The sequence below is a fragment of the Ovis aries genome, chromosome 2, assembly GCF_016772045.2.
Source record: "Ovis aries strain OAR_USU_Benz2616 breed Rambouillet chromosome 2, ARS-UI_Ramb_v3.0, whole genome shotgun sequence".
Lineage (NCBI taxonomy): Eukaryota > Metazoa > Chordata > Mammalia > Artiodactyla > Bovidae > Ovis > Ovis aries.
Window position 1 is genome coordinate 108,640,410 of NC_056055.1, and position 19,769 is coordinate 108,660,178.

Genomic DNA, 19,769 nt, shown 5'->3' on the forward strand with positions numbered 1-19,769 from the left:
CTTCAGAAACGTAGAGCTGAGTTCTTTAGACACAAGGACTGGTTGAAGGAGCTGTTTTTTGTGAGGTTCTGTGGAGAGAGCTCAGGTCCAAGTGACTAATGACAAAGTGCACCCCGATAGCTGTCTGTCTTAGGTGCAGTGGCCAGATTCAAAGAATGAGGGCATCAGGATTTGGTGGACATATAAACCTCAAGGATTCCAGACACATGGGAGGGTTCACAGAGAGGAGACCTGGGGTTCTGAGCATAGTTGGAGGACTGAGTCATCAGAGAAACTAAATTATCACCATGAACTTGGGCGCCACTGGAAACACAGGTGGATGAGCACAGGGCAATTCAGGGCACAGGTGTCATAAAGGGCAAGAGTCCTAGAGAAAAGTCAGAGAGACTTTGAGAGATTCTCACAAAGAGATGAGAATAAGCAGCAGATAGAAGAGTCTGAATTCCCTGGAGTCCCCAGAATTCCCTGGAGTTATGGCATTGATTTGAACATATATGTGTGTATGCATATATAACCACTTGATATATGTATTATATAACATACATGTACATGTATAAAATCACACATATGTAAAAAATCATTTTTCTAATTTTTTCCCTATTTTGAAATAATATTAATATTTACCATCCCTACTTTATAGGATTTTTGTGAGAAACACTGAGGTAATGTTCAAAAACAAAATCACTGCACACAAGTTAAGGAACTGTACAGAGAAGATGAAATAATAAAATGTCATATAAGGTAAATAATAATATAGGACTTATAGAAAAAAAGCTAGACATTTTTCATAATGTTAACTGGCTTTCCAAATTTAGATAATTTTTATGACTTTTTTCTGTTTATAAAATTCTTGTGATGCATATATCAGAGGCTTATAAAATATCTCATTAAGTTACATAAAAATATTTCTATTATTGCAATATACAAAGGCTAAGAATTAAATATCAATCCAATAATTTAGGCTTCCCTGGTGGCTCAGAGAGTAAAGAATCTGTCTGCAGTGCTGGAGACCTGGGTTCAATCCCTCGGTCAGGAAGACTCCCTGGAGAAGGGAATGGCAACTCACTCCAATACTCTAGCTTGGAGAATTCCATGGACAGAGGAGCCTGGTGGGCTCAAGCCCATAATTTATTCGTAAAACATCTGCTAAAACTTCAAAAGTTTTTTCTTAATGCTTCTTGTCCCTCAAAACAATATAAAATTATTTTGTGCATAAGTGGAATCTCTACTAATAAATATATCTCAGTTAATATGCACTGAGTGAGTGAGTGAAAGTTGCTCAGTCATGTCTCACTGTTTATGACTTCAAGGACTGTATTCCATGGAATTCTCTAGGCCAGAATCCTGGAGTGGTTAACTTTCCCTTCTCCAGGGGATCTTCCCAACTCAGGGATCGAACCCAGGTCTCCCACACTACAGGTGGATTCTTTACCAGCTGAGCCACAAGGGAAGCCCAAGAACACTGGAGTGGGCAATGTATATATTCTCCAGGGGATCTTCCTGACCCAGGAATCAAACTAGAGTCTCCTGCATTGCAGACAGACTCTTTACCAACTGAGCTATCAGGGAAGCTCTAATATGCACTACCAAATTCTATTAGACAGTTAATCTAGGTCAGTGCCTATTTAGATTAATCTATTCATTGTAGTCCAATAATGTATTTGACTACTAGAGATCAAATTGCCAACATCTGCTGGATCATGGAAAAAGCAAGAGAGTTCCAGAAAAACATCAATTTCTGCTTTATTGACTATGTCAAAGCATTTGACTGTGTGGATCACAATAAACTGTGGAAAATTCTGAAACAGAAGGGAATACCAGACCACCTGACCTGCCTCTTGAGAAATCTGTATGCAGTTCAGGAAGCAACAGCTACAACTGGACACGGAACAACACACTGGTTCCAGATAGGAAAAGGAGTATGTCAAGGCTGTATATTGTCAACCTGCTTATTTAACTTCTATGCAGAGGACATCATGAGAAACGCTGGGCTGGAAGAAACACAAACTGGAATCAAGATTGCCAGGAGAAATATCAATAACCTCAGACATGCAGATGACACCACCCTTATGGCAGAAAGTGAAGAGGAACTAAAAAGCCTCTTGATGAAAGTGAAAGAGGAGAGTGAAAAAATTGGCTTAAAGCTCAACATTCAGAAAACAAAGATCATGGCATCTGGTCCCATCACTTCATGGTAAATAGATAGATGGGGAAAGAGTGGAAACAGTGTCAGACTTTATTTTTTGGAGCTCCAAAATCACTGCAGATGGTGACTGCAGCCATGAAATTTGAAAGTTGTAACTAACCTACATAGCATATTGAAAAGCAGAGACATTACTTTGCCAACAAAGGTCCATCTAGTCAAGGCTATGGTTTTTCCAGTAGTCATGTATGGATGTGAGAGTTGGACTGTGAAGAAAGCTGAGCATCAAAGAATTGATGCTTTTGAACCGTGGTGTTGGAGAAGACTCTTGAGAGTCCCTTGGACTGCAAGGAAATCCAACCAGTCCATTTTGAAGGAGATCAGCCCTGGGATTTCTTTTGGAAGGAATGATGCTAAAGCTGAAACTCCAGTACTCTGGCTACCTCATGGGAAGAGTTGACTCATTGGGAGACCCTGATGCTGGGAGGGATTGGGGGCAGGAGAAGAAGGGGACGACTGAGGATGAGATGGCTGGATGGCATCACTGACTTGATGGACGTGAGTCTGAGTGAACTCTGGGAGTTGTGATGGACAGGGAGGCCTGGCGTGCTGTGATTCATGGGGTCTCAAAGAGTAGGACACAACTGAGCGACTGAACTGAACTCAACTGAATATATTTGGATTCCTAAGACTCAGTTGGTGTCCAAGGAAATTCAAATTATTATTAAATACCTGATAATACTAATTCTGCAATGCTTTCTTATTCACTTCACATCAGGAAAGCAAACATTGTATTAAATTAAATCCCTTGACCATCAAATCCTATTTTCCCATTATTTTATGATATCTGTGCTGTGCTTAGTTGCTCAGTCTTGTCTTACCCTATGACCTCATGGACTGAAGCACACCAGGCATCTCTCTCCTCTACTATCTCCTGAAGTTTGCTCAAATTCATGTCCATTCACTCAGTGATCCCATCCAACCATCTAATCTCTGTCTCCCCCTTCTCCTTGCCCTCAATCTTTCCCAGCATCAAGGTCTTTTCCAATGAGTTGGCTCTTCACAGCAGCTGGCCAGACTATTGACACTTCCCTGTATATATATATGTCCTCTGTATATAGTATATACACACTACTATATATAAAATAGATAACCAACAAGGACCTACTCATAGGACATGCAACTATACTCAATATTTTGTCATAATATATAAGGGATAATAATTTGAAATATATACATACAAACATATATATGTAAATTTGCCATACACCTGATACTAACACAACATTATAAACCAATGATACTTCAATTAAAAAAATGAACAATGCTAGATCTGAGCTTCTAGTATTCCTGAGGACCACTTATGCTATGTTTCTGGACTAGGAAGTGTTGTAAGGCACAGGTGATTTCATCTGGCATGAAGGCTTCTCCAAAACCTCTGCTACTCACTCAAAGAGCACCAAATCAAAGTAGGGTCTCTGGTTCTGAACTAGTGTATGGAAGTCTTGTTTGGGTCTCTCCCACTGGCATTCTCCTTCTCCATTCCTTTACATATCAGCCCTTGGTAGGTAAAGGAGCTGGGGTAGCCCAGAACTCATTACTGATCAACTTATGGCAGGTCCTGGATGTGAATTTTGGAGAGTGTTCAAATTATCACTGAATCTCTATGCCTTGTGTGTAAAATACAAAGCCTTAATGACTGTTTGAGAGCAAATGAATGAATGATTTCCTTCAAATCATGGGAAACTCAGCATTGTTGTTTTTGTTTAGTCTCTAAGTCATGTCTGACTCTTGGAGACCCCGTGGACTGTATAACCCACCAGACTCCTCTGTCCATGGGATTTCCCAGGCAACGATAGTGAAGTGAGTTGCCATTTCCTACACCAGGAGGTCTTCCGGACCTAGGGACTGAACCTGCATCTCTTGCATTGGCAAGCAGAGTCTTTACCTCAGCGGCACCTGGGAAGGTCCCCAGATGGTATTTTCTTCCAGAAGAAGGTAGTTTCATCTCCACAGAAACACTCGCGTGCAGTGCAGCCACCTTCATGAATTATCTTAGCTGGATCTCATGGGTAAGTTGCCGTGGCTTCCATATCAGCATCGCTGTTTCACCTCGCACTTGTATATCATGGAGATGCCTTCCTTCCTTCAGCCTGATGACCCAGTCGCTTCTGCTTCACACTTTTTCTCCTGCAGCTTCCTCACCTTTCTCAGCCCTCACAGAATTGAGGGCTTCCCAGATGGAGCTAGTGGTAAAGAACAAAACTTGCCAACACAGGAGACATAAGAGACAAGAGTTTGATCCCTGGGTGGGGAAGACCCCCTGGAGGAGGGCGTATTCTTGCCTGGAGAATCCCATGGACAGAGGAGCCTTGCGGGCTACAGTCCATAGGGTCACAAAGAGTTGGACACCACTGAAGCAACTAAGCACACACAAACACAGAACTGAAGAGACTTAGAAACTTGCTCTGGATTATGCCTTGGTTTAAGGGAATGTTGAGACTGGTTTGATCTTTTGTCCTGGCCACGACACCTTTCTTTATATGAGCAGTAAGGCTGTTTGATTTTCTTATCATTCACGTGCTTACAGCAGCAGCAGATTTAATTTCTATTAGGAAGTTTTCCTTTGCACTTACACTTGGTTCACTGTTTGGCGTAAGAGGTTTAGCTTTTGGCCTATCTCAGCTTTTGACCTGCCTTCCTCACTGAGCTTCAGCCTGTCTAGCTTTTGACTTAAAGTGAGAGACATGGAACTCTTCCCTTCACTTGAGCACCTGGAGGCCACTGTGGGACTATTAACAAGCCTAATGTCAACATATTGTTGTGTCTCAGGGAATAGGGAGGCCTGAGGAAGGGAGAGGGATGGAAGAGATGGAGCTGTCATCACACGCGGTATTTAGCAAGTTCCCTGTACCCTATGACCGTGGTCCATGTTGCCTCTCAACATTTATAATAGGAACGTCAGAGATCCCTGGTCAAAGACCACCTTAACAAGTGCAATAATAATAGAAATGTTTACAACATTGCGAGCAAGTGTGTTGGAGAAATGGTGCCAATAGACTTACTGAAAGCAGGGTTGTCACAAACCTTCAGTTTGCAAATTAAAAAAAAAAAAGTAATATCTGCCAAGCGCAATAAAATGAAGAACAATAAAACGAGGTCTGCCTGTATACAGATATCCATATATTGAATATATACTACAGCCCAGGTAGTTTACTTATATAACTTAATTAACACTGAAAGTAACTCTGAAACAAGCATTATCATTAAACCACAGTTTAATTAAACCACTAATGAGAAAAAAATAAGGCTAATTAAGCCCAGATACACTTGCTTATGGAAGTTGATATTTCAACTTTTGCAACATATGCTTAAACTGAATTTTTATTTTCAAGTTAACTTTTTCTTTTTTAAAAAACGTGAACTGAGTGCAGTTTAACAAATTTTCTGAGATGTTTCTATACTGCTACTTTTATATTGTGATACTGAAGGGAATTCTCCCTTGGTACCTGTCACTCACCTCAGTTTCAGCTAAATTTCATTCTATTATTAGTCTCATAAAGAATACATCTCAACAGAATGCTCACTGTCTTTTCAGTTCCAGTTCATGTTTTCATTATTACAGAATGAGTGTCAAAGGAAATATTTCATTAAAAGTTAATTTTAATCTAATGAATAATAATGTTGTTTTGGTAATATTCCCAAATTTTACCACCTTCCAACAAACTTCATTATGAAATTTATTGATAACATATCATAGATGTATAAATTAGACTAAACTGCTAACAATAAATGATGTTCACTGTTTGTAGTAGAAAAAAACAGGCCAGATACTACTTTTAAGAGACACAAATGCTATTACTTATATATGGAATCTAAAAAAAAAAAACCAAAATGGCTGTTGTTATTGTTTAGTCACTAAGACTTTTCTGACCCTTTGTGACTCCATGAACTGTCCATGGCATTTTGCAGGCAAGAATACTGGAGTGGGTTTCCATTTCTTCCTCCAGGGCATCTTCCAAACCCGGGGATCGAACCCAAGTCTCCTGCATTGGATTCTTTTACAACTGAGCTACCTGGGGAACACTGTCCCCCCCTCCCCTAAATGGTACAAATGAACTTATTTACAAAACAGAAATAGAGTCACACATGCAGAAAACAAACCTATGGTTACCAATGGGGAGAGGGTGGGAGGAGTACACTGGGAGGTTGGGATTGACATATATACAGTCTCATATATAAAAACTAACTAATTAAGGACCTGCTATATAGCACAGGAAACAAAAAATAAGAGACATGAGGCATCCATAAAAGATGGCCAGGAGCCGCTGTAGTTATGGCACAGTGATCTTTTTTTTTTTCCCCCTGAAAGCAAAGCACTTACAGTCTCTCCAGATGGAGCACATTAATGTTTCACATTCTGTTCAGCTGGCAATCTCATTCAATTAAGTAGAATAAAGACATTTAAGAGCAAAATGGGTCCCTGATCAGCACTAAAGGGAGCTCTTGTTTAAAGGAACTTAGGAAAACCCACTGTGAATCATTTTAAACCATGGTGCTTTCTTATCTCTCAAATAGTTTCAGTTCAGGCTTTTCAGAGGTCTTGTGATGGAAACTCACCATCATTAGTATGACCTCTGTCCATGGAATTTTCCAGGCAAGAATATTGGAGGGGATTTCCAATTCCTACTCCAGAGATAGAAGGATAATTGCTGTAAAAATTAAGTAGGGTCAACAGTGGAGAGTGAATGAAATGGACTCTGTCTCTACATGATGGTACGGTGATTGGGGCAGGCACATAGAAACAGATGATATATGGTCTGAGACCTCAAGGAAGGGGGAAGGGGCAGTGACAATACAGACCACAGCATTTGGTCCAGACAGTGCAAACAAGTGATAAGTTCCTGGAACGTACTTATCATTCTTGAGGGAAAGCAGAGGACAACGTGACCAGTGGAGACACTACATACTGAACAGTAGATGAGGAGATGAGAGCCGCTGGTCAGGGGTGGATCCTGTGTGTGCTCAGTCATGTTCAAGTCATGGTGACCCCTCAAACTGTAGCCCACGAGGCTCCTCTGTCCGTGGATTTCCCAGGCAAAAATACCAGATTGGGTTGCCATTTCCTGACCCAGGGGATCTTCCCGACCCAGGGGTTGAACCTGCTTCTACATGGATAGGTAGGTTGTTTCTCCACCGAGGCCCTGGGAAAGCCCAGGGGTGGATTGTGCTGCAGCTCATATTCACAGAAAGGACTCGCAGTACATTTTGGATTTGATGACTGGGCTTTGTATGCTTTGGAGCAGAGGAGTGGGATGATCTGCTTATGTTTTTTAGAAGATGACTCTAGCTGCAGTCTGAAGCACTGACCACAGGGTAGGGATATCAGTGAGGAGGTGACTGAAAAAGTTTAGGCGCAAGAGATTAATGATCAGCATTCAAACAGCCATGGTGTCCATGACTATGTCAAGTCATGGCTCTGTGACAACCATGGGGTCATGGCTGGAGTGAAAGCACCTGCAACTATCCTCATGCTACAGAAATGCTTCTAGAATTCATTTTTGTCTATTTTTTTTCTTCCATAGTTTGGAATAGTATTTGAAGTACAGTGACATCAATATTTAAAGTATTTGTCAAATAAGTGAATCAACAATTGAATAAAATGACAAGACTGAAAATCTTCACTGGTCAAACCTGTAAGTATGACTAACTACACAAACGGATATAATGAGAACTTATATATAATTCCACAGGATTCCTAAGCCACATAGTGGAGTGAATGGTTGTGATTACATGAGAACACAATGTATTTCAGAGAAAGAGGGCATCTACAAAGATTGAAAACAGCTTTCCTCCTGTTGAATTCACATATATTGAAATTCAAAAAACTAGTGGTAAACCCAGTGAAATCTCAGTTAGAATAAAAAGAATGGGCAAGAAAATTTTTTACATTTCAAAACTACAAATAGATACTCTCTAGAAATACAGATCTGGGGCCTTATGAAAGATTTCATAAACCATACCAAGATGTGTTCACTTACACATACAACCCTGCATCACTCTGGATGGATGACTTAAAAAGTATGTTTTACCACTTAAACAGCAATGGTAGGAGAAATAAGGAGTATCACATAATTAGAAACAGCTGCCTACACTAACTGACACTAACTAACTACACTTCTGGACATCCAGCAGAAGCTATGAGATTCATCATTCAGAGAAATGCCATAGGCAGAGTTTGTCTTTATATCAGAAATATGTCACATTTTTTCAATTTATACATGGAATGATGTCAGCTGAATGCTCTTTAGTAGCATATCTTTACCTGCTATTAATATAATGATTATACCAAGCTTAATTGATATTGACCCATTAACCCACCAATTTATATACTATCTCTTATATTTCAAAACAGTCTGTTTTGAAATAATTGTTATAATAATTTGAATGATGGTTCAAAAAGCATGTTTATCAATTTTGTGATATAATAAATCTCAAAAGGATAGCTAAGTTATTAGGAAATAAAATCTAATGTCACTAAATTCTAAAATGATATGAAACTAAATAAAATATAATGGGATCATATATGAGATATATGAGCACAAAAAATGCCTAAAATATGACCTTGATCATAGGAAATAATGAGAAAGAGAATTCAGAAAAATTAACTTGATGAAAGCACAAATGTATCTGGTATCAGGGTATGACTTCATTCTTGAAAATTTGATTTACTTCCTCTGGGAAGTCTGCCTGAACCCAAAATGGTATTTTGGACAGTATTCTTCTATAGATAATTTGGTTTGGTTAATGCTACTTCCCAAAACAAATACTATGAAATAGAAACTCTAAAAAACATTAATCAGAATTCTTCTAACAAATTTTAAAAAAGCCTTATAATTTACTATAACTGTAAGGATACAGATGTACCAAAAAATAACTGTAAGTTACACCTGTTTGGAAATCATTTAATTGCTCCTTATATATGTTCATTTTTAATGTAAGAACTCTCCATTTCCTCAACCCAAAGCCATCTACAGATTCAGTTGCAATTGCTATCAAATTATCAAGAGGATTTTTCAGAGAAGTATAACAAAAAATTTCACAATTTGTATGGAAACACAAATGACTCCAAATAATGAAAGCAACCTTGAGAAAGAAGAACAGAGCTGGAGGAATCAGCCCCCTTGAACCTAGACTTTACTACAAAGCTATAGTCAACAAAAGAGTATGGCACTGGCACAAAAACAGGAATATAGACCTGCAGAATAGGATAGAGTCCAGAGATAAACCCATGCAACTCTGGCTACCTAACCTATGAGAAAGGAGGCAAGAATATACAATGGAGAAAAGAGAGCCTCTTTGATAAGTGATGCTGGAAAAACTAGACAGCTACATGGAAAAGACGGAAAGAACACACTTCAACATCATACACAAAAATAAACTTATTTATTTATTATTAGTTTTACTGAAATGCATTATTATTATTTTATTAAATTTATTATTCAATAAAATGAATTGAGTACCTAAATGTAAGGCTGAATACTGACTAAAGAAATTAAAATAAAAACAAACAAACAAATGGGACATAATTAAACTTACAAGCTTTTGCACAACAAAGGAAACCATGAACAAAATGAAAAGACAACCATCAGAATGGTAGGAAATATTTTTCAATAAACTGACTAACAAAGGGCTAATCTCAAAACTATACAAACAGCTCATACAACTCAGTATAAAAAACAAACTAAATAACACAATCAAAAACCAGGCAGACAGTCAGAATGGCTGTGATCCAAAAGTCTACAAGCAATAAAATGCTGGAGAGGGTGTGGAGAAAAAGGAACCCTCTTACACTGTTTGTGGGAATGCAAACTAGTACAGCCACTATGGAGAATAGCCTGGAGATTCCTTAAAAAAACTGGAAATAGAACTGCCGTATGACTCAGCAATCCCACTACTGGGCATAAACTTGGAGGAAACCAGAATTGAAAGAGACACATGTACCCCAATGTTCATTGCAGCACTGTTTATAATAGCCAGGACATGGAAACAACTGAGATGTCCATCAGCAGATGAATGGATAAGAAAGCTGTGGTACATATACACAATGGAATATTACTCAGCCGTTAAAAAGAATACATTTGAATCAGTTCTGATGAGATGGATGAAACTGGAGCCTATTATACAGAGTGAAGTAAGCCAGAAAGAAAAACACCAAAACAGTATACTAACGCATATATATGGAATTTAGAAAGATGGTAATGATGACCCTGTATGCACGATAGCAAAAGAGACACAGATGTATAGAACAGTCTTTTGGACTCTGTGGGAGAGGGAGAGGGTGGGATGATTTGGGAGAATGGCATTGAAACATATATAATATCATATATGAAACAAATTGCCACTCCAGTTTCGATTCATGATACAAGATGCTTGGGGCTGGTGCACTGAGATGACCCAGAGGGATGGTATGGGGAGGGAAGTGGGAGGGGGGTTCAGGATGGGGAACACATGTATACTCATGGCAGATTCATGTTGATGTATGGCAAAACCAATACGGTATTGTAAAGTAAAATTTTTTAAAAAAATTAAAAAATTACAAAAAAAGAAATAAAAAGAAAGAAATCAATAGATAGAGTATACTTAAAAACAAAGGAGAAAATGCATTTTAATCCAATAGATACAACTGAACAAAACATTTTGATTAAAATCAACATTCATTAAGATGTAAAAAAGTAAAACTCTCAGAAAGCCATACCCAGATGACTTAGTTTACAGGGTATGGTACATTTTCATCAAGTAGATAAAATCCTAACACAACTATCTAATTTGCTATTGTCAGAATCATAGCTATCAAAACTAGCTATCAATATCCATTAGACAACATGACACTTGATGTCCTGGCAAATGCAGAAACAGTAAAAATAACTAAAATTATGAGGTACAGGATGGGAAAACATTTTGCACACTGTCACTACTTACAGACAATATGAATATCTACATTGAGAATCCAAAACAACTTATGGGTAAATGATTATAATCCATAGAAGAGTTTACTAAAATGAGTCCATATTAAAAAATAATCAACCTTTCTCTATAGCAACAACAAATAGTTCAGAATCTTGGTAAGATTAATAACATGCTCAACACCCATATAATGTTAATTTTCTAGGAAAGCCACTGAAAATGTCTGACAATCAAATTATAAACACACCCGTAAAGATAACAAACAAGCACCAAGAAATATAAACCACAGAATGAATAATTTAACATTGAAAATTGCAAATTACTCCTTAATTTATTAATATACTTAATACAATTGCAAACTTCCAATATTTTGTGTATATCTGTGTATGTGTACATAAAGTCTGAGAAGCTGAATAAAATTTTAAAGTAAAATTTTAAAGAAAATTTTTATGTTAAGAATGGCAACACATTCTCAAGGAAGAAAAGAAAAGACAGCAGGATGAACTTTATCAGATTTCAACAACTGCTATAAAGATACAGTATTCAGCCTTGGCCACCTGATGCAAAGAGCTTACTCTTTAGAAAAGACCTCGATTCTGGGAAAGAGTGAAGGCAGAAGGAAAAATGGATGATAGAGGATGAGATGGGTGTACGGCATCACTGACTCAATGGACATGGGTCTGAGCAAGCTCTGGGAGCTGGTGATGGACAGGGAAGCCTGGTGTACACCATGGGGTGGAGTTGGACACGACTGAGCAGCTGAACAGACATAACAGATCCATACATGAAACATTAAGTTATTAGTTTAAAGATTTTTACTCATGGGACAGAACTGAGAAGCCAGAAAGATAACACACAAATATGGGATCTTTTAATAACAGAGTCAACACTTATGGTCTATGTGGAGAAAAATACATATTCTAGGTAATGGTGTTGTTGACTGGATAGCTAACTAGGCAAAAACTAAATAAATATTGGGTCCCTACCTCACATGATATAAAAATGAAGAAGAGCTGCATTTCAGACCGAATGTAAAAGGTAAAATTCTCAAGCTTAAAAAAGACAATATGGAACATCAATTAAACCTATCCTTTAAAAATGATTTGCAAATTTGACAACAACAAAATTAAGAACTCCTATTCATTAAACAATATAGACAGACAATAAAAAATTTTACAATTTTGGGATAAGATATTTTCACTGTATACAACCAGGAAAATATATTATTCAAAATAAGATTACTCTGTGTATCAATAAGAAAAATAAATTTAAAAATTGGAAATAGAAAGGAATAGGAATTTTACCCCAAAGTAGGCATATATGGTTCATAAGCATAAATAAGAGATCAACTACATTAAAATTAGTAAAATGCAAATTCATGTGACAGTGAGTGCCTCACCACGATGAGAAGAAATGAAAAATCAGGCAACATTAAGTGTCGACAGGATGCAGAGCAATGGGAATTCCATCCATTACTGGAGTAAAATAGGTATATCAACTTTGGGAGGCAGTTTGTCATATACTACATAGTAAAATTGAAATGTGTATTCCTTGGACATGAAATTCTACTATTAAATATGCACCCTAAGAAAATATTGCCTCTATCCCATAACCATGAGCAAGGATACTTAGAGCAATATCATACATAACCAACACTGGAGATCTCTCAACATGGTTACAAAGTGGAAACTGTTGTAGAAACTTAAACAGCAGTAACAGTGAATGAACTAGAATTGCACACGTGCCGATGGACAGGTCTCAGAAACAATTCTGAATGAAGGAAGAAAATCATACACTATGATTCAATTTTTAAAGTCCAAACACAGGCAGAAGTAACAGTATTAGTTAGAGGTAAGAAATTACGGAGGAAAGTAAGTGGGAACATGGATTTCAAGGTTTGGAGGAGACAGAATAGCAGTAATAACCATATTATTTGGCCTATTTATTAAGGACGGAGGTGTTGATTTTGGCTTTGCACCTGCATGTATGTCTGTGTGTGCATACTTCTTTTATTTATATTGTACAATATTTAAAAATGATGAATTACAGTCTATTGTGCTTTTCATATATCCTCCAGTGATTCACACACATACTACTATTTAAGAGCTTTTTAATTGCACAAGCCATATCTACTTTAGGAAACTTGTTATAGTACCAATTTTCTTTATAGGTCAATTTCCCTTGCCCCAACTAAGGATGTAAAAATTTAAGGTATGTTTTCCAGTAGGCAGAAAGGGTAGTATTACACAGAAATAAATATGAAGTATTTCCTTTTGTATCCAAAATTTATTGACACAAGCATAAGACAGGCACACCAAATCAAGTGAAAATAATTTAGATGGATAATTACAGTTATCATTGGTGGAGTTTATAACATGTATAAATAATAGGCCAATTATTTATATATATTTAAATATAAATATATAATCTATAGTCCTAATAGCAATTTTGCAAAGTAGAATATCAGAAAGACAAACTGACTTGCCACTTACACAAAAAAGCTAGAGTAAGAGCCCAGCTATATCTCTCTCTCTCACACGTGCCCTGTCATGATTTCATTTTGCCCAGACTTTATTACTAGGTGTCTGATAGTGGGGTGTAATGGAGCATAAGAAGACCTGACTTAATCTCACTCTGCATCTGGTTAGCCATTTGACTTTGGATAATATTTCATGAGTTCTTAAGACCTCAGTTCTTTTTCTTTCCTTTTCTCTTTTAAGGAATTGGAGATTACAAGACTTATCAGAGTCACTCTGAAGTTTAAACAAAATACGTATGAAAAGCACCCAGCACAAAATATCTATTCAATACCTTTTCAGATGATGATGATAATGATGATGAATTTTCTGTTAAATTATGGGAACAGCTCTCCAATGGTTATAAAGAGGAACAGAGGGCTGGCTGAAGGGAGGGCTGATCAAGCAAACAGGGAGAAGATGAGAGAACTAGCCAAGTGAGAATACTGCTAAAGAGCTCACTTTCATGACCCTGCGTAGAGTCTTGGCCAAGCAAGGATGATGTAATCTGGAAGAGGCTGATGCTCTGAACACAGGGAACGTTCTTGGGGCAAGCAGGGGTTAGGCGATAGCCTTACTCAGAGAAAAGGACTGAAAGACGAAAATGCAGGACTCTCATTAGGTCAGGCACCCCTGACCCAGAGCTAAGAACATTTGCAGCCCTGAAGAGCCTCATAACCATGTGCATGCTCTTACCTTTGTCTTCCTGGCTGAAGAGTTATGAGGAAGGTTGGCCAGAAGAATCTCAGCCTGCAGCTTCCCAGGGTTCTGCTAATCATCTGACCTGGGATGCACAGTTTCACTGCTAGGCAGACGCTTTTAGCAAACCACAGCTTCTCTATTCCTGTGATATCTTCACCATGACACAGAAAAGACCAACAAACAACAACAAAGCAACCGAGCTCCTTATTCTGAATAGTACAATATGGGCTTCTGTCAAGTTATTATCCCTGGGTTACTACTTCTGCACCCTTCTGAATTCTTGTTGGCAACAACCTAAGTCCTTATAGAAGGACTTCCTTTTATCCTTTACTTTTTCTAAGATGTAAAATGTTTCTTCTATCACTACCTCAAGACTAGAACTGTGCTATGCGTAGAAGGACCTACTGAATTCCACTGAACCACCTGTTAGCTTGCCCAAATATCATCAACCTCAGGTCCCTGGCTCCTCTGATCCACCTGCCAGTGTTTAGAACTGTGGTCTTCCTTTCATCCTTGGCCCAGCCAGTTAGATACTCTACAGTCCCAATGAGTGAACCACGCTCAAGATATGTGTGTGTCAAGTTAAGCAATTCAAGATAAGTGGAGCTATTCAAGATACCCTCAGCAATTATTGAAAAACATGCAACACAAAGCATACAACACGACAGATTTCTAAAACTCAAATGACCTCTTGCTCATTTCCTATTGTAAATGCAATTCTTTTTTTTCTCTCTGAAATTTGAAATTGTTTTGGTTCTGCCCATCATTGACCACCAACGGTGCCATGAAACCTACCTTCCTGTGCTCAGAAGGAAGGCTAATGAGAGATGCTGTAAGTGACAAAGCAAAGCAGCACTTGGCTTACACTGAACTCCATACCTGAGCGCATAGCCTCTTTCTGCATGCTGCCATAGTCATGCCAGTCCTTTCTTCTCAAACCATCTGTCCATGCATAGAACTGCCCATCTCCCAGGCCCAGTGGGAATGTCTGTGGAAAAGGAAAGTATTCAGAGCATAAAAAGGAGGTAGTTCCTTCTGTGTGGCTGGTAAACACAGCCAGATGCATCATAGGCAATCAAAAATACTCCAATAACTGATTCTCCCCATCTACTGAAAAGAATGGCATTGCTAGTGACCTGATGGACACACATTTTAAAACCTTTTTTTCTGTTTTTAAAATAAGAGCCTGTGTCACACACAACATCTACCATTTCCAATTTTATTTTATCCAAAGCCTCTCATAATTTAGTGCAGCACTGCATCTGAGCATAAATGCCTAGCCATTTATGGCAGTAGGGCTATTGATTTTGTATTAAAACAAAATACTTTTTTGTGTGATTTGTACAATTTTCACTCATTTTGATCAAGTACATCTTAATGGCCTGATGACAATATTAGCAAACATTTGTTGAATGCTCACTGTATACCATGTACTAAGATATTTTATGTATAGAAGATCCTTCAGTCTTTACAAGAGTCTTTGACTGTAAATCTCCATGTATCTGCCACTTAAAAGTATTAATAGAATAACTTGAATGAAACTACAGTGGCCAAGCCAGGAATTGGGCCAGTTCTATTAAGACCAAAATTGAGGTGCTAAGGACTATGAAATACTACCTCCCATCAAGAATTCTGTTAAAATATGGTATGTGACTATGTGTACAGTTGAAATGATCACCAAATCAACAATGTAGTCACAACATGCTCTATGCTTTCGTGAAACTCAGTGTGTTCTAATGTCACCTTGACTATTATTTTTGTGCACCTTGCTGAAGCTGCTTCTTTCTTTATGGTGCTTATTTTGGTAATAAATAAAATGTTTGGGATGAAACTTATCTTCACAATCTCAAAAGTCAAGATAATATAAAATAAATGATTTCATACTCACATACCATTTTCCTTTAGTTCATTTTTGGAAATAATATATCAACAGAAAAAATAGAAGAACACGTTTGAAAGTTTCAGTTTAGGTAAAACAGAAGATGGATAGTTTCAGTGAGGAAACTAAGAGCCTTTCCAAATAAAAGTTCTTACTTCTTCGTCTGAAGCAGGACAACTATTGTACTTATGAAAAAAGTATCCACCTTCAGTCCATCTTTATAGCTCATAAAGCTTCCACTAGTTTGGAAAGAATAAAAATGGATCTTAATATTTTTTAAAAAGTGGTAGTTAAATCAGAGGAAAGACTTTCTAGATCAGGTGATTATTATCTAAATATATATTTTTAAATGTTCATTATAGTCATTAAGTTCAGGAAAACAACAACAGGGGAATAAACATACAAGGATGATGGTGAGTTTACAAAAGATATTAAGAATAAATTTTGAAAGGTTTAATACCAATACAAAAAAAAAAGCCTCATGCATTTTTTTCTGATTGATATTTATTTTATAATTGGAATACAGCTCTAGGCAAGAGAAGATTTGGATCAAGATTATTCTCAAATTGATAAAAATGTGCTTCCAGCAAGAGCTCTTGTGATCCGAACCACTGGCTCATGAAGTCCTCTAGGCTGAGGTCTGATCACGAAGCACTTTCACTGCATTTTCCAGCGACTAAATAAAGATGACACAGCAGCAGACTCATTGATGTGAAGATATAGTGCTGTCTGGGCGATACCTTCTGTTAGGCAGAGATGGTGCCCAAGGCCATCCTGTTGGGGAAGACGGTTCCTCTCATTAGAGACACTGAGGTTTTCAGGCATCTTTCAAGGATTCCTGGCCTGAAATGAGGGCCTCTGTGTGAGCTATGATGTCTTGAAGGCCACTGTTGTAGTTCAATGGCTAAGCTGTGTCCGACTCTTTGCAGCACACCAGGCTTCCCTGTTCTTCACTATCTCTCAGACTTTGCTCAAACTCATGTCCATTGAGTTGATGAGGCCATCCAACCATCTCATCCTCTGTCACAGGCCAATGGGAGGAACAAAGATGGCAGCTGAGCAGTGGTTCCAGTGGGAAACAGAGTGTGTCTTCCCAGTATTTTGGAAAGGGAGGGGGTCAGTTTTAGGACCTTGACCTAGTTGTGCACAACATGTATGTTGCTCAGGGCACACAACAGTGTCATGTGACAGGAGATGGACTAGGGGCTAGAGATACCCAACAATGGCCCACTTTCTCCCCTTGCTCAATGATGCACCCAATTCCAGGTATGATGCATCTCCACAGACCCAATAAGCACCAGGTTAATGGGTCCCAGTAGACACTGAGTGGTTCCCCCTCACCCAGGGGTGTCAGGTAATGCGCCCATCCCTATAGGATGTCCCAGGTCAAATCTCAGAGCTGTACCTGTCCCAGGTGTCATGGGGCTTGGTGTTCTCAGCCCACAGCACACTGATCCCCAGTGAGAGTTGGGAGTGGCTGTCTCCCTTGACTCTGTACCTTTAGAGTGCCGGGTGCCTCTGCAGGCGTCCTTGGTCTGGCATACGGCACAACAGGCTCCATGGGTTGATTGCTCAAATGTTTTAAAACTCAGCTGGTACCTCAGTCTCCCCAGCCATGTTGTTTCACTTGTTAGTAATTTAACCCATGGCTTTAGTATTCCATTTTTTTCTTTCTACAAATTCTATTTGTCCACCATCATCTGACATCATCTGGCTTTTTACCCAGCCACATGGGGCTGTTTAAAGCACCTGAGGCAGGGCATATAATACCTATTATGCACAGTTCTTGAATGGTTTCTCCTATTTCCTTAGGCCCCCAGGGAATTCATTTTGTTTGACAATTACCATTCTGAAAGGAGTACATGAAGGCTTATTTCATATGCAGAGTACATCATGTGAAATGCCAGGCTGGATGAAGCACAAGCTGGAATCAAGATTGCCGGGAGAAATATCAATAACCTCAAATATGCAGATAATATAACCCTTATGGCAGAAAGTGAAGAAGAACTAAACAGCCTCTGATTGAAAGTGAAAGATGAGAGTGAAAATGTTGGCTTAAAACTCAACATTTAGAAAACTAAGATTATGGCATCTAGTCCCATCACATCATGTCAAACCGATGGGGAAACAGTGGAAAACCTTTTTGGGGGGCTCAAAAATCACTGCAGATGGTGACTGCAGCCATGAAATTAAAAGATGCTTGCTCCTTGAAGAAAATCTATGACAAACATAGCGTATTAAAAAGCAGAGTCATCGCTTTGCCAACAAACGTCTGTCTAATCAAAGCGATGGTTTTTCCAGTAGTCATGCACGGATGTTAGACTTGGATTATACAGAAAGCCGATCACTGAAGAATTGATGCTTTTCAACTGTGGTATTGGAGAACACTCTTGAGAGTCCCTTGGACTGCAAGGAGATCAAACCAGTCAATCCTGAAGGAAATCAATCCTGAATACTCATTGGAAGGACTGATGAAGAAGCTCCAATATTTTGGCCACCTGATTGAATGAGCTGACTCATTTGAAAAGACCCTGCTACTGGGAAAGATTGAAGGCAGGGGGAGAAGGGAGTGGCAGAGGATGAGATGGTTGGATGGCATCACTGACTCAAAGGACACAAGTTTGAGCAAACATGGGAAAATAGTGAAGGACAGGGAAGCCTGGCATGCTGCAGTGTCCAGAGTCAGACATGACTTAGTGACTGAACAACAAATCCATGTCTAGGAAGAAACACAATGATGACATTAGGAAAACCAGTCACAAATCTTGGCAATTTTTTTTTCTTTTTCTCCTCTCTCCTCTTGTAAGGGAAACAGATGCAAATAAATAAATAAATAAACAAATGGCCTTAATTAAAAGCTTTTGCCCAGACAAAGAACCATCAACAGGTTCTCCTGGAATAGGAGATGATATTTGCAAAGTATATGACTGATAAGGGGTTAATAACCAAAGCATGTAAACAGCTCATGTGACTCCACTTCAAAAAAAAAAAAAACTAATAAAAAAATGAGCAGAAGATCTGAAAAAAATGTTTTTCAAAGTTATAAAGGAGAGATACAGATGGCTAACGTGGAAAGGTGCTTAAACCTGTTATTAATAATTATCAGAGAAATGCAAATCAAAATTACAATGAGATATCATCTCACACCTGTTATACTGGTGATTATGGAAAAGAATAAATCTGTTCTCTAGGAAGTAAAGGGAAAGCTCATATAATGTTGGTGGGATTGTAAATTGGTGCAGCCATGATGGAGAACAGATGGGTGATTTTACAAAATGAAAACCAGAACTACCAAATAATTCAGCAATCCAGTCCTGGGTATATTTTTGAGGAAAATAAAAATAGAAATTCAAAAAGGTATATGCACTCCCATACTCATAGCAGTATTATTTACAGTAGCTAGGACATGGGAGCAACATAAGTATTTATCAACAGATTAATGGATAAAGAAGATGTGGTACATATCATATATACAATGGATTATTACTCAGCCATAAAAAGAATGAAATTTTGCCATTTTCAACAACATGGTAGGTACATGTGTGTGTGCATGCTTGCTCAG

At 38.3% G+C, this 19,769-nt stretch overlaps 1 protein-coding gene across 1 annotated transcript in view; it reads right to left on the reverse strand.

The window, feature by feature from the left end:
• LOC132659304 (polypeptide N-acetylgalactosaminyltransferase-like 6) overlaps positions 1-19,769 on the reverse strand; it is a 648,338-nt gene that overhangs the window by 148,047 nt on the left and 480,522 nt on the right. The window contains exon 2 of the mRNA XM_060411050.1: positions 15,208-15,316. Within this exon, the coding sequence (XP_060267033.1) occupies positions 15,208-15,316 (109 nt within the window). The remainder of the gene's footprint in view (positions 1-15,207; positions 15,317-19,769) is intronic.